The sequence below is a fragment of the Ranitomeya imitator genome, chromosome 1 (genome assembly GCF_032444005.1).
Source record: "Ranitomeya imitator isolate aRanImi1 chromosome 1, aRanImi1.pri, whole genome shotgun sequence".
Lineage (NCBI taxonomy): Eukaryota > Metazoa > Chordata > Amphibia > Anura > Dendrobatidae > Ranitomeya > Ranitomeya imitator.
In genome coordinates, this window is record NC_091282.1 from 287,227,354 (window position 1) to 287,242,589 (window position 15,236).

Below are 15,236 nucleotides of genomic sequence, written 5' to 3' on the forward strand. Positions count from 1 at the left end.
CTGCCATGCGCCCAAACAGTGGTTTTCTACCTCATATGGGGCATCGGCATGCTCAGGAGAAATTACAAAACAAATTTTGGGGTCCAGTTTTTCTTGTTACCTTTGTCAAAATAAAACAAAATTTGTATCTGAAGTAAAAAAATTTGTGAAAAAATTAAATGTTCATTTTTTTCCCCCACATTCCAAAAATTCCTGTGAAGCACCTGAAGGGTTAATAAACTTCTTGAATATGGTTTTGAGCACCTTGAGGGGTACAGTTTTTAGAATGGTGTCACTTTTGGATATCTTCTATCATATAGATCCCTCAAAGTGACTTTAAATATGGTGTGGTCCCTAATTTACAAAACTTTTTTTTTTGTTGGAAAAATCGCTGGTTAACTTATAACCCTTTACTTCTTAAAAAAGATATTGGGTTCCAAAATTGTGCTGATGTAAAGCAGACGTGGGAAATGTTACTTATTAACTATTTCTTTATCGCCTCTCATTGGGGGACACAGGAACCATGGGTGTATGCTGCTGCCACTAGGAGGCTGACACTATGCAAATAAAAAAGTTAGCTCCTCCTCTGCAGTGTACACCCCACCGACTGGCATTATACTCTTCAGTTTAGCTTAGTGTCAGTAGGAGGTGGACACGGGTCTTTCATTAGACCCTTATCTACCTCAATGTGCGTCGTTTTTCTTTCAGGTTTCCGGATGGGATACAGGGTGAGCAGTCACACCTGTAGTCTCACATTATGGACTATGAGTATGGCGTGTACTGCCACCCCGTATCCTCATAGATCCCTATCCAGGACCAAGATCCTAGCACACAAGCGTGCTCAGAAGTCCGGTCCTGGCTCCGTCCCCCACCCACTCGCCCACCAGAGCCTGTCGGTTGTGGAGACGAGGACGTCCATCAGCTCCCTGGACGTCTCATCCCCCTTTTAAAGGTTAGTACCGGCGTGGGATTTTTGAGGTAAGTATCCGGCGCAGCGGTTTCCCCCCATCCCTTCCTAGAGTTTCCTGGGGGTCTTACTAGGGGCTCCTGTATCCCGGGTCGCTGCTTGCATGGATCCCCGCAGCACGACCTGGGCTTGCAGTTTCTCTGCAGATCTTCTCTTACGGACGCGGGGCCGTTATAGGCTGCCGCGCCGTTTGCCTGAGGTGGGCTCCGCGATTTCTCCTACCAGTCCTTCGGTAGGGGCCACATCTTCTCCCCGCGGCGCACTGACCTCTGCGCCGCGGTTTTCTAGGGGGCACACAGGCGCTACGGCGCGCCGCAGTTTTTGCTGGGGGCTCTCCGGTGCTGCCGCCCTGACAGGTCGGCGCGCCGCGATTTCCGGGGGCACTCAGGCGCTGCGGCCCTGACGGACCGGCGCGCCGCTTCTTCCTGCGGCGCGCTGCTCTGGCGCCGCAGGGGGTTTCTCGGCAGCAGGTTTTCTCTAGCGGCGCAGCCTGGCAGGCTGCTGCGCCGCCTGTGTTTATGGCGGCGCACCTTTCCGGCGCCACGGTTAGCCTCCTCGGCCGCCGGCTCCTACTTTAGGCCCCGGCTTCTCCGGGGCCTACTTCCGGTTTGCGCGCTCCCTCTCTTCCTGTCTGCGGGCGGGCTTCTTTTCCCGCCCGACATATTTGTCCTGCCCACCGGCGCCTCCGTGGCTGGCTCCGCCCACTTCCTCCAGGGATTAGTCACTCTTCTGGTGTGCACTCTACAGCAGCACCTGCTCAGCCCCGCATGTGTTTTTTTCTGTGAGCTCAGCGATCTGCGCCCTCAGGACAGGAGTTCTCCGCTGACAAGTGGGACATCTCCAGGACCGGGTCCGTGAGTAGCTGCACTGCAGACTGACACCCTTCTCTGCCCACTGTCCCCTAACCCACTGGCATCTTCAGGGATCTCTCAAAATGTCTTCTAAAGGGGGCCGCTCTCGTCCCCCTACTTCTTCATCTTCTGCCTTAGTCACGTACTTTGCATGTTCGTCCTGTAACAGCAAACTTCACTCAGGTCAGTCCTCCCCGCTGTGTCAGTCCTGCAGCAACCCGATTGTTCCCACCGCCCAGGATCCCCCGGCTGTTCCGCCCGAGAGTGATCCCCCCCATCCCAGGCTGGGCCGCCTCTCTGTCACAATCGGTGGCCGATTTAACACGGGTATCTCAAACCCTGGTGTCCGCGCTGGATCGGTTACCCCTGCAGACCCCTGCCGTGGCCAGCGGGTCGCAGGAACCGCCGCCCGAACCCTCCTTGCTAAGCTACAAAAGGTCCAGACAGGAACGTCGGTCTGAGTCCTCTTCGCGTTCCATCTCGCCGCACGGCCCTCCCCCGCGGTTGGTGTCCCACCGATCCTCCTCCCCTGAGTCAGGCGAGGCATTATCTGATGCGCCCTCAGAGGATATTTCGGAGCTGGATCCTAACCAGATCGCCACCATGAGTGAGACGGTCCAGAACCTCATTCGGGCTATAAACCAAACCTGCGGCATCAAGGATCCCTCTACGGAACCCGCAGATCAGGCGGTTTCGTTTAGACGGGCCAAACCACCTTCAAAATTTTTCGCTCCTCATCCTGAATTCGAGGAAATCTTGGCCAGGGAGAGAGAGAATCCGACCAGACGTTTTCAGAGGGGAAAACGCCTGGGGGTGTTATATCCTTTTTCACCAGAACTTACCGCCAATTGGACGGTCTCCCCCTCGGTGGATCCCCCTGTTTCCAGGCTGTCCACCAACACGGTGCTTCCACTGTCCGGCGGAGCATCTCTGAAGGATTCTAACGACAGAGTTATAGAATCCTTCGCGAAATCTGCCTTCGAAGCGGCTTCAGCAGCGCTATGTCCAGCTTTTGCTTCCACTTGGGCTTCAAAATCCATCTCAAAATGGGCCAAGGATCTACGGCGAGGTATCCTGGACGGGGCACCTCCCGCGCAATTAGCGGAACTTGCCAACCAGATTTCCCACGCTGGTGAATACCTGGTTTCCGCCTCCCTGGATGTCGCGTCTTGTGCGGCTCAGGCTTCCAGCAATGCCGTTGCCATCCGCCGGACCGTTTGGCTCAAGGCCTGGCAGGCGGACTTGTCCTCCCAAAAAGTCCCTCACTAGTCTGCCCTTCCAGGGCTCTCGTCTCTTTGGTTCCCAGCTGGACCAAATCATTAAGGACGCCACCGGGGGTACAAGTTCCCTTCTCCCCCAGGATAAACCTCGTCGCCCTCCTCCTAGACGGCAGTTTCGCTCGTTTCGGCCTTTTCGTCGCTTCGCTGCATCAAACTCTTTTTCCCAGCAGCAACAGAGGCCACAGGCACGTCAAGAGAAGAAGGCGGTGTCCTTCAGGCCCACTCCGTCCTGGCGTCCTCGCTATTCCCAAGGTAGATCGTCCAGGCCCAGGACTGGAAGATCCACCTCCGCATGACTCTCGGCAAGACTCCAGCCCAACTCCCAGGTTGGGGGGCCGTCTTCTCCGTTTCAGGGACGTCTGGATTTCCGCAGTAGAGGATGCATGGGTCAGGGAAATTGTATCCTCGGGATACAAAATAGAGTTCGCCTCCCGACCCAGGGATCGTTACTTCCATTCCCGTCCTCCAAGGGATCCCGCTCTGGTTCCGGGCTTCTTCGCAGCCATCGCTTCTCTGCTCAAATCCGGGGTAATCGTTCCCGTCCCAGAAAAAGAGCGGTACACGGGTTTCTACTCGAACCTTTTTGTGGTACCGAAAAAAGACGACAAGGTTCGTCCCATTCTGGACCTCAAATTGCTGAACAGGAGGGTTCGCCTGAGACACTTCAGGATGGAATCCCTTCGTTCAGTAATTGCTTCCATGGAGGCTCAGGAATTTCTATGCTCTATAGACATCCAGGACGCCTACCTACACGTTCCGATATTTCCCGGACATCACCGTTTCCTGCGCTTCGCAGTGCAACAAGATCATTTTCAGTTCGTCGCCCTGCCGTTCGGTCTCGCAACCGCGCCAAGGGTGTTCACGAAAATCATGGCGGCGCTGATGGCCATCTTGAGAGTCAGAGGCTTGGTCCTTTTTCCATACCTCGACGACATCCTCATCAAGGCTCCGTCCTTTGCTCAGGCCCACGAAAGCCTGTCCATTGTTCTCGACACCTTAGCCCGTTTCGGGTGGCTGGTCAACCGGAAGAAGTCCTGCCTTATTCCTTCTCAGCGCATCATCTTTCTGGGCATGCTCTTCGACACTCATCAGACCAGAGTCTTCCTTCCCAAAGACAAGAGATCCACTCTTTGTCGGGACATACGCTTGCTCCAGGGTTCTCGGCCTCCCTCCCTCCGATCGGCCATGAAGGTTCTGGGGGGGATGGTAGCTACCTTGGAAGCGATTCCCTTCTCCCAATTCCATTCAATTCCATTCTCGACCCCTTCAGCAAGCCATTCTGTCTCAGTGGGACAGGTCGGTCTTCTCCCTGGATCGGCCGATCAGACTCTCTTTTCGGGTCAAGCGGTCTCTCAACTGGTGGCTGACGTCACCTCTCATCTCCCAGGGCAGGTCCTTCCTTCCGGTTCTCTGGCAGGTGGTGACAACGGACGCCAGCCTGATCGGCTGGGGTGCGGTTTTTCGCCACCTGACGGTTCAGGGCCGTTGGTCGCCGCAGGAGTCTTCTCTGCCGATCAACGTCCTCGAAATTCGGGCCATCTTTCTGTCCCTCCGCCACTGGGAAAGGATCCTCAGGGGCCTTCCAGTCCGGATCCAGATGGACAACGCCACGGCTGTGGCATATGTCAACCATCAGGGGGGGACCCGGAGCTCCTTAGCTCTTGCCGAGGTATCCAAGATCCTCCTTTGGGCAGAGGCAACGGTTCCGGTGATATCCGCGGTGCATATGCCCGGCGTGGACAACTGGGCCGCCGACTTTCTCAGCCGCGAAGGTCTCGCGGCAGGGGAATGGTCCTTGCATCCGGAGGTCTTCCATCAGATTTGTCTTCAGTGGGGGACTCCGGATGTGGATCTCACGGCGTCTCGAATCAACAGGAAGGTTCCGCAGTTGGTCTCCAGGTCCCGCGATCCTCTCGCAGTGGGCGTCGATGCTCTGGCCATTCCTTGGTCACAGTTCCAGCTGCCCTACCTGTTCCCACCCCTTCCATTACTTCCCAAGCTGTTGAAGATCAAAGCGGAAGGGGTGCCGGTCATCCGGATTGGCCCAGGAGAGCTTGGTTCGCGGAGCTAGTCAACCTTCTCGCGGACGCTCCCTGGTGCCTTCCAGACAGGCCCGATCTGCTGTCCCAGGGTCCGATCTGCCACCCGAATTCTCGGTCGCTCAGTTTAACGGCGTGGCTGTTGAGACCGCGGTTCTAAGAGCGTCCGGTCTTTCGGACCGGGTGATTCACACCATGATTCAAGCTCGGAAGCCTTCGTCTTCCAGGATCTACTACCGCACCTGGAAGGCTTACTTCCGTTGGTGCGAGTCCAACCGCGTTCCGTCTATGGTTTTTTCCCTGCCTTCTCTTTTGGCCTTTCTTCAGGCAGGACTGGATTCGGGCCTGGCTCTTGGCTCCCTGAAGGGTCAGGTTTCTGCGCTTTCCATCCTCTTTCAGAAGACCTTGGCCTCTCGGCCACAGGTTAAGACTTTCTTTCAAGGAGTAGCCCACGCTGTCCCGCCGTACAGGGCCCCTGTGGAGGCATGGGACTTAAACCTGGTACTGGACGTTCTAAGGGCTTCTCCCTTTGAGCCTCTTAGGGAGATTCCTCTATCAGTTTTATCCTGGAAGGTGGCCTTTCTTGTGGCCATCACGTCCATTCGCCGCGTTTCCGAGCTGGCGGCACTGTCTTGCCGCCCTCCGTTTTTGGTCATTCACCAGGACAAGGTGGTCCTCCGACCCCCACCTTCTTTTCTTCCTAAGGTGGTTTCCACCTTCCACCTCAACGAGGACATCGTTCTACCTTCCTTTTGTCCAGCTCCGACTCATCCTCTGGAGCGATCGTTGAACAAGCTAGACCTCGTCAGGGCAGTGAGGATTTATCTGGATAGAACATCCTCTTTCCGGAAGACGGATTCTTTTTTCGTCATTCCTGATGGCACGCGCAGAGGCCAGCCGGCTTCTAAAGCGACTATTGCTCGATGGATCAGAATGGCAATTTTGGAGGCTTACCGGGTCAAGAACAGAGTGCCCCCTCCTGGGATTAAGGCTCACTCTACCCGGGCAGTTGGCGCCTCCTGGGCGGTGCACCACAGGGCTTCCGCCCTACAGCTTTGCAAAGCGGCAACTTGGTCTTCCATCCTTACGTTCGCCAAATTTTACAAGGTCCATACCTACGCTTCGGCGGACGCCAGCCTAGGCAGAAGGATCCTGCAGGCGGCAGTGGTGAGTCCTCTGACCTGATGGAAGTCTGTTTTTTCCCGCCCTAGGGACTGCTTTGGGACGTCCCATGGTTCCTGTGTCCCCCAATGAGAGGCGATAAAGAAAACAGGATTTTTGGTTGCTTACCGTAAAATCTGTTTCTTGAAGCCTCCATTGGGGGACACAGCTCCCTCCCAATGTTTTCTGTTGTTATCTGTTCTATGACTGTTTTCACGTTTACAGTTCTCAAGTTTGTGGTTATGGTTTTTCAACCTTGTTCATTATCTCCTACAGCTTTCTCACTAACTGAAGAGTATAATGCCAGTCGGTGGGGTGTACACTGCAGAGGAGGAGCTAACTTTTTTATTTGCATAGTGTCAGCCTCCTAGTGGCAGCAGCATACACCCATGGTTCCTGTGTCCCCCAATGGAGGCTTCAAGAAACAGATTTTACGGTAAGCAACCAAAAATCCTGTTTTTGTGACACGTCTCTGATTTTAAGAGCATGAAAATTCAAAGTTGGAAAACGTAAAAAATATTCTCCAAATTTGCATTTTTTTCACAAACGCAAGTTGTATTGGAAATTTTTTACCACTATCATGAAGTAAAAATGTCCCAAAAAAAAAAATCTCAGAATCCCGGGGATCCGTTGAAGTGTTCCAGAGTTATAACTAGTGATGAGTAGTGTTGAGCGATACCTTCCGATACTCAAAGGTATCGGTATCTGATGGGATCGGCCGATATCCAAAAAATATCGGATATCACCGATACCGATACCAATGCAAGTCAATGGGACACAAGTATCTGAAGCTATCCTGGATGGTTCCCAGGGTCTGAAGGAGAGGAAACTCTCCTTCAGGCCCTGGGATCCATATTCATGTAAAAAATAAAGAATAAAAATAAAAAATATGGATATACTCACCCCTCCGCCGGACCCTGGCTCTCAGCGGTGCAACCGGTAGCCTCCGTTCCTAAGAATGCAGTGAGTGAAGGACCTTCGATGATGTCGCGGTCAGGTGACTGGTCACCTGACCGCTCACGTGACCGTGACGTCATCGAAGGTCCTTCACTCACTGCATTCTTAGGAACGGAGGCTACCGGTTGCACCGCTGAGAGCCAGGGTCCGGCGGAGGGGTGAGTATATCCATATTTTTTATTTTTATTCTTTATTTTTTACATGAATATGGATCCCAGGGCCTGAAGGAGAGTCTCCTCTCCTTCAGACCCTGGGAACCATACGCACCGCACACACGCCGAAGATGACTGGGAACACTTCCGATTCTGATTTCCGATATTGCAAAAATATCGGAACTCGGTATCGGAATTCCAATACAGCAAATATCGGCCGATACCCGATATTTGCAGTATCGGAATGCTCAACACTAGTGATGAGCGAATATACTCGTTACTCGAGATTTCTCGAGCATGCTCGGGTGTCCACCCGAGTATTTTTTAGTGCTTGAAGATTTAGTTTTTAGTGCCGCAGCTGAATGATTTAAATCTGTTAGCCAGCATAAGTGCTTGTGAGGATTCCCTAGCAACCAGGCAACCCCCCACATGTACTTATGCTGGCTAAGTCTACGTTCACATTAGCGTCACGTCGCTGTTGCGTCGGCGACGCACGCAAAAACGCGCGCGTTTTGCGACGCGTGCGTCGTTTTTTGCCGAAATCGGACGCAAGAAAAATGCAACTTGTAGCGTTTTCTTGCGTCCGACGCTAGCGTCTAAAACGACGCACGTGTCGGAAAACGCGTGCAAAAAGACGCACGCGTCCCCTATGTTAAACATAGGGGCGCGTCGCCGCTGCGTCGCCGACGCAACAGCGACGCGACGCTAATGTGAACGTAGCCTAACAGATGTAAATCATTCAGCTGCGGCGCGAAAAACTAAATCTCCGAGCACTAAAAAATACTCGGAGGACCCCCGAGCGTGCTCGGGAAATCTCGAGTAACGAGTATATTCGCTCATCACTAGTTATAACCTCAAAGTGACAGTGGTCAGAATTGTAAGGGTATGTGCACACGTTGCGGAATCCATTGTGGATTTTGCCTGCGTTTTACCTGCGGATTTTGTCCAGTTTTTGTGCGGATTTTGCCTGTGTTTTTACACCTGCGGATTCCTATAAAGGAATAGGTGTAAACCGCTGCGGAATCCGCACTAAGAATTGACATGCTGCAGAAAATTGCAGCGTTTCTGCAGCATGTGCACTGCGGATTTGGTTTTCCATAGGTTTACATGGTACTGTACAACGCATGGGAAAACTCCTGTGGATCCGCAGGCAAATCCGCAATGTGTGCGCATACCCTTATGAGGTCCGTGTTGGTTATCAGATCTCTTGGGGCATTTCTTTCCTGTACAGTGAGATCCTTTTAGGTCCTTTTCAATAAGTTCCTGAAAGTGGTCCAAAACAGGTCAGACATATGAAAACTGTTATTGAGTGAATAGTCTCTAATTACTGAATGCGATTGCAGATCTCGCTGCCTGTTATAATTCAAGAGATCCTGAAAGGAAAAATATCCCAAAGGAAAAACTCAATCATCCTTAGAAATGAGTTCATTGTCGGCAGAATGATACAAATCAGAGGATTGATCAAAATGACATTTTGCAACGTGTTTGCAAGGGGTAAAATGGTTAAAGATTGTGATAATTCACATAAAGCCATTTTGTCTGGAGTTTTTACGGTCATCTTACAATGGGTTCAGATCTGTCTTGGATAACTCACTTTTTTTTTCTTTTTTTTTCCAGGAAAGAGCCAAGCAAGTTAGATAATGATGTGCTATCAGCTTTACAAAATGTGGAAATTGATGCACAGAAATTCCCCAGTATCTCCAAATGGATGAAATCCATTTTGTATTACTCAAATACAGAAAGACAGAGGTATTGGTTTGCAATATAAGTTTTATGATCATGAAAATAACTTGGCTTTGTGTTTTTCTGTGAACTATCTATTCTGTTTTATAGTTGGCCAAGCCCAGCAGTTGTGACTGGAAGAAACCGATCTAACGTTTTTGGTGGCAACTCCCCTGGGGGTATTGGATTTTCCACTCCTGGAAGGAGCAGTCCCATTTTCGGGAGCCCGGGCAAATACATGAACACATCCGATTATGGCAGTCCAGGGAGGTACAGCCCAGCATATGCCAGTCACATACAACTTTTACGTTTAAGGCATTTTTCTGACCACTCAAGCCTTTGAAGAGGTTTCTTACTTTCTGCCATGGCCAGCTCATGGAGTAAAGAGCTGTCCAATATGGTTGATACAGGAAGAAACGAACTGACAGTCGCATGTGTAACTGTAAGAGTGTTCTGTGTCAACACTTGCTAAAGGTTTTGTACGCCATTTATCTATTCAACTTTAGAAGATGGAAGCTCTAGATCACGGTGTCTGTACCCTTTTTGTGAACCTTCAATGTTTTAAATAAAATTGAGCAAACAAACTGTAGTAGTCACAGTCAGGAAATTTGCCAGTGAATCTCATTGGCAGTACTTCTGTAATAATATGGTTTTACAAACTTTGTCACCTAGCACTCAGCAATAACTAGTAGTGACTGACATGTGTAGGGCTCTCCAAAGTTAACCCTACTGGAGCCTTAATTCTTGCACTAATGCAGTGTTTTAAGCCCCACGCTCCTACTTCTTCAAGAGAAGACTTCATAAAGTTCTATGGTTTAGTGGCCTTTCTATGTTTTTAATTGCTATGCTGTATTTTAACTGTTAGCCTGTTAAAGCAATTAAATAGCATAAATATTCAAGGATAAGGACAGTGTTTTAAGCGATTGGTTTAATATTGAACATGGAAGAACTAGAATTGATTAATGTCAAAAACAACTTGGCACTCAAAAGGCTTTATGAAAAGAATTGTGTTCATTTATTGTGCATAATAAATGAACACAATTGTTTTCATAAAGCCTTTTGAGCGCCATGTTGTTTTTGACATAACAGGCCGGTACCCTACTTGAGCACCAATGTCTGTACAACAGAGTGCCGTGTATTTCCACATAGTATTGATAACAGGTTTGGGTGCAATTTCTTATGTCTAGGCAATAAAACAAAATAAAAAGTTGTCCATGTACAGAAAATGTTGACGTCTTAGTTTGTATAAAAGGAAAACTTTGTATTTTTGCAGTCTTAGTAATTCTCCGGTTTTTTTGGGGGGGCCTTTTTTGTCACCTTTTTTGTTGCCTATAACATTGTTCATTGTTTTCAAAACTGCATGATAAAGTCCGCACATATGTAAAATACAAAACATGCATTCTGAAAGATGGTAAGATAGTGCTAGTGTACAGCATGGTAAGACTTTTCTGACAGTCATGTAGAAAGACCCGTTTCACACATCTGACATCCACTGTCCATAATTGGCTGTTGCGTTTAGGTCATGATACCTGTGGCCATTCCAGACTTTGTGGTGTAAACTCAAATTGTTAATTGTGTGTGAAACCGACCTAACATGGGGTGCCATGAGGATTGGCATTTGGAAAACAGATGTTTTCAAGATTTCCTTAGTATTACACAGGTGAAGAATATATTATCAAGGCATCAGAAATTGCTACAGGGTTCTCTCATCTGTGCAATTCTAATGACCACTTGAAAACCTGGTCTATTGTGGGGTCCTGAGGACTGAAATTGGGGAAACACTGATGCACAGTATCTGAATGTACCATGACTTTAAAATTAGGCTTTCATTTTTTGTATGCTGAAGATGAGTGGACCAATATCTGTTTTTATAACACACAACTTTCAGTCCGTGTGTAAAGAATCTCCTGTGTGTGAGAGTTAGTTGTCCACTACTTCGACAACTTCTTCTCACACCCCATGCTTGGCCCTTATTAAATAAAAAAAATCTTATATTCTCCAGTGTTGGTGCTGTTCCTCGCTCTCCCCAGGGCTCCCGTGCTGTTGTTGTGACACGTGACCCCAGCGCCCAGTCAGCGCTGGTGTCAATGTTCAATTTGACAGGACGAGGAGACAGGAAGTGAGAGAGCAGCTACAGCCCGGACTTCTCTTCGTGCTCGATTTTGTCTGAAGGAGGGGACAGTTACTCTGGCACGGATTGGGCACTGGGCTCTCGTGTCACAACAACGGCACTAGAGCCCTGGCACAGTGAGTGCTGATACCGCTGGAATGGCACAAGCACGAGAGGGGATAATAGGGTTTTTGTTTGGTTGGTTGTTTTTTGTCGTGGCCGAACATTTAGATCGAGAGAGTTGTCCTAGTAGTGGACAACTCCTTTAATATTAAGATGCAATATGTTTTACAGATTTTGTTAAAGGGAACCTGTCAGGTCCCCATGCCCTCCAACCCAGTAGCAGTCACTTATTTCTGAGTAAATTCCCTACCTAACCAGTCCTGTATAATATTTACTGTATAAAAAAAAAATTGTCCCCATTTCCTATGCTAATAAAGGTATTGACTAGTCAATGGGGCGTTAGTTGCCCCAGACTAGTGAGCCCTCTTTCCGTGTGTTAAACTGTAAAGCGCTGTGGATTATGTTGGCGCTAGATAAATAAAAATGTATCATGCCCCTGTGGGCATGATAACATAATTTGCAAAAGCTGTTGCCAGCTCCTGCAAATCTCACGCGCGCACGCTGCACATTTCAGCAGCGTCACTGCACCTCTGCAGCCGGGTGTACACATCCCTGCCTCAGAGGCACACTGTGCATGACCGGAAGTGTACACCGAGCTGCAGAGGTGCAGTGACTCGAAATATGCGTGTGCGAGATTTGCAGGATCTTGCGATGACGACAGCTCCTGCAAATTAGGGCGTAATAACATGGATAATAGGGCTGACTGGTCTGGGGCAACAGCCCATCTGTTACAGGAAAAACGTTATACAGGGCTAATTAGGCATAGAATTTACTCATAAGTAAAGGTACCTTCACACTAGACGATATCGCTAGCGATCCGTGACGTTGCAGCATCCTCGCTAGCGATATCGTCCAGTGTGACAGGCAGCAGCGATCAGGCCCCTGCTGTGCTGTCGCTGGTCGGGGAAGAAAGTCCAGAACTTTGTTTCGTCGCTGGACTCCCCGCAGACATCGCTGAATCAGCGTGTGTGACACCGATTCAGCGATGTCTTCACTGGTAACCAGGGTAAACATTGGGTTACTAAGCGCAGGGCCGCTCTTAGTAACCCGATGTTTACCCTGGTTACCATCCTAAAAGTAAAAAAAACCAAACGCTACATACTTGCCTACCGCTGTCTGTCCCCGGCGTTTTGCTTCTCTGCTCTGGCTGTGAGCACAGCGGCCGGAAAGCAGAGCGGTGACGTCACCGCTCTGCTTTCCGGCTGCCCGGCTCTCACAGCCAGGGCAGAGAAGCCCAGTGCCGGGGATAGACAGCGGTAGGTAAGTATGTAGCGTTTGGTTTTTTTTTTACTTTTAGGATGGTAACCAGGGTAAACATCGGGTTACTAAGCGCGGCCCTGCGCTTAGTAACCCGATGTTTACCCTGGTTACCGGCATCGTTGGTCGCTGGAGAGCGGTCTGTGTGACAGCTCTCCAGCGACCAAACAGCGACGCTGCAGCGATCCGGATCGTTGTCTGGATCGCTGCAGCGTCGTTTAGTGTGAAGGTACCTTAAGTGGTTGGAGGGGGGGGAGAGGGGGCACCTGAAGGGTTTCTTTTTTAGTTAAAATGCCTTTTCAATAAAAAAAAGTTAAGTAAATTGCACTTTTTTGTCTTCTAGATTTTTATTACTCACATGCCCAAACCTACATTGGCCAGCTTAGGGCAGTGTTTCTTAAAGGGAAGCCATAATCAGAAAATTACCTATTGTTTTAATTTGGTTTGAGGTTTTTGTTTTGTTTTTTTTTTATTAACCTTGGCAATGTTTGTTTTTTACAAATCCGTTTAAAAAAAAAAAAGCAATTTTCACAATTTTTCTGAGTAGAGATGGACATCACCTATCGTGATCGATGAATCCTGTGTTATCAGATGGGTTTTGAGGCTTCATCTGTCACTATATATAGCAGGCTTAAGGTACCTTCACACATAACGATATCGTTAACGATATCGTTGCTTTTTGTGACGTTGCAACGATATACGTTAAGGATATCGTTCTGTGTGACAGCGACCAACGATCAGGCCCCTGCTGGGAGATCGTTGGTCGCTGAGGAAAGTCCAGAACTTTATTTCGTTGCTGGACTCCCTGCAGACATCGCTGGATCGGCGTGTGTGACACCGATCCAGCGATGTCTTCACTGGTAACCAGGGTAAACATCGGGTTACTAAGCGCAGGGCCGCGCTTAGTAACCCGATGTTTACCCTGGTTACCAGCGTAAAAGTAAAGAAAACAAACACTACGTACTTACCTACCGCTGTCTGTCCCCGGCGCTCTGCTTCTCTGCACTCCTCCTGCACTGGCTGTGAGCGTCGGTCAGCCGGAAAGCAGAGCGGTGACGTCACCGCTCTGCTTTCCGGCCGCTGTGCTCAGTCAGTGCAGAGGAGTGCAGAGAAGCTGAGCGCCGGGGACAGACAGCGGTAGGTAAGTATGTACTGTTTGTTTTTTTTACTTTTACGCTGGTAACCAGGGTAAACATCGGGTTACTAAGCGCGGCTCTGCGCTTAGTAACCCGATGTTTACCCTGGTTACCCGGGGACCTCGGGATCGTTGGTTGCTGGAGAGCTGTCTGTGTGACAGCTCTCCAGCGACCAAACAGCGACGCTGCAGTGATCGACATCGTTGTCGGTATCGCTGCAGCGTCGCTGAGTGTGAAGGTACCTTTAGACAGCAAAATATTAGATCGCATCCAGACCAGCGTTATGCTATGGGGCCGTGCACATGTCAGATTTTTTTTTTTCCTTAGACCAAGGGAAAAATCTCTGGATGTCTTAGGCCGCTTTCACACATCAGGTTTTTTCTTTCAGGCACAATCCGGATCCGTTTTTTTTTTTTTTTTTTTTACGCCGGATCAGTTTTTTTTCCCATAGAGTTGTATTAGTGCCGGATTGTGCCTGAAGGACATGCGCTTCATCAGTTTTGTGCCGGATCCATCCCTTCAGGCTTTTTTGCCGGACACAAAAAACGTCTCCTGCAACGTTTTTTGTGTCCGGCGAAAAAGCCAGAAGTGACGTTTCCGGCAATAAACGCATGGAACAGATGTGTGAATGAACGTTTCCGGCGACCGAATCCGTTTTTTACACACTGAGCATGCCCAGTGCTCGCTCTCTTTCTCTCTCACTCTCTCTCAAACCATGCGCAGTACAGAGAGCCGGATCCTGCTAAAAAACGGATCCAGTGCAAATTTGCTGGATTTAGCCTGAAACCAAAAACCTGATGTGTGAAAGCAGCCTTAGTTTGGTCGGATATTTGTATCGCACTCAGCCATGCAAGTCAGTGAGTCTGTGGAAAACATCGGACTACAGACATGACATCTGAATGCAGTTTGATATCCATTGACTGACCAGATAGAAAAGATGAAGATTTTTTTCTTCTCAATCTGACCATAGTGTCATTTAATTCTCACAGATGAGTTAACACTGGCATAATCTCCCCGATTCTCACAGATGAGCGAATATATGCTCGTGTGAATCTATCCTAATGCTGCCCATTCAGGGGTATTTTTCTACAAGGCTCTGTATCAGGAAGAAAGTCTAAAATAGCCTTGTGGCCATTGTTGAAAATTGCAAGATTATGTTTAAATCAGGTTCTTTTGTTACTGTTGAAGTATATTGTTTCTTCATCTTTCATTTAAAGAGAGTTTGACAAGTCAGTTGATCCACAACTTGCACAATGATTCCAGAAGCACCTCCTAATGGTTCATCGTAGTTTTTGCTTCATTGTAGTTATTACTAGTTTAATTCCAAAGCCTACCTTTATGTACTGTGGAGGAGTATATGCAACCACAATATTTATTAAATGCGTATCCTTTTCTTGTAATGGTCATTTTGGTAAAGAAACGACAATTATTTAACGGATTTAAAAGGTTGTCAAGATGTATTATCTTGGAGAGATGCAACTTTGATTCTCTGGAGGTGTTAT

The 15,236-nt window shown here is 48.9% G+C and overlaps 1 protein-coding gene across 5 annotated transcripts in view; it reads left to right on the forward strand.

The window, feature by feature from the left end:
• The window catches only part of ANKLE2 (ankyrin repeat and LEM domain containing 2), a 162,112-nt gene extending 151,778 nt beyond the window's left edge, over window positions 1-10,334 (forward strand). For all 5 annotated transcript variants that reach the window (XM_069756102.1, XM_069756103.1, XM_069756099.1 and 2 more), the window contains 2 exons: window positions 9,004-9,135; window positions 9,220-10,334. In XM_069756102.1, the coding sequence (XP_069612203.1) occupies window positions 9,004-9,135; window positions 9,220-9,451 (364 nt within the window). In that variant the 3' untranslated portion in view covers window positions 9,452-10,334. The remainder of the gene's footprint in view (window positions 1-9,003; window positions 9,136-9,219) is intronic.
• The last annotated feature ends 4,902 nt before the right edge of the window (window positions 10,335-15,236 follow it).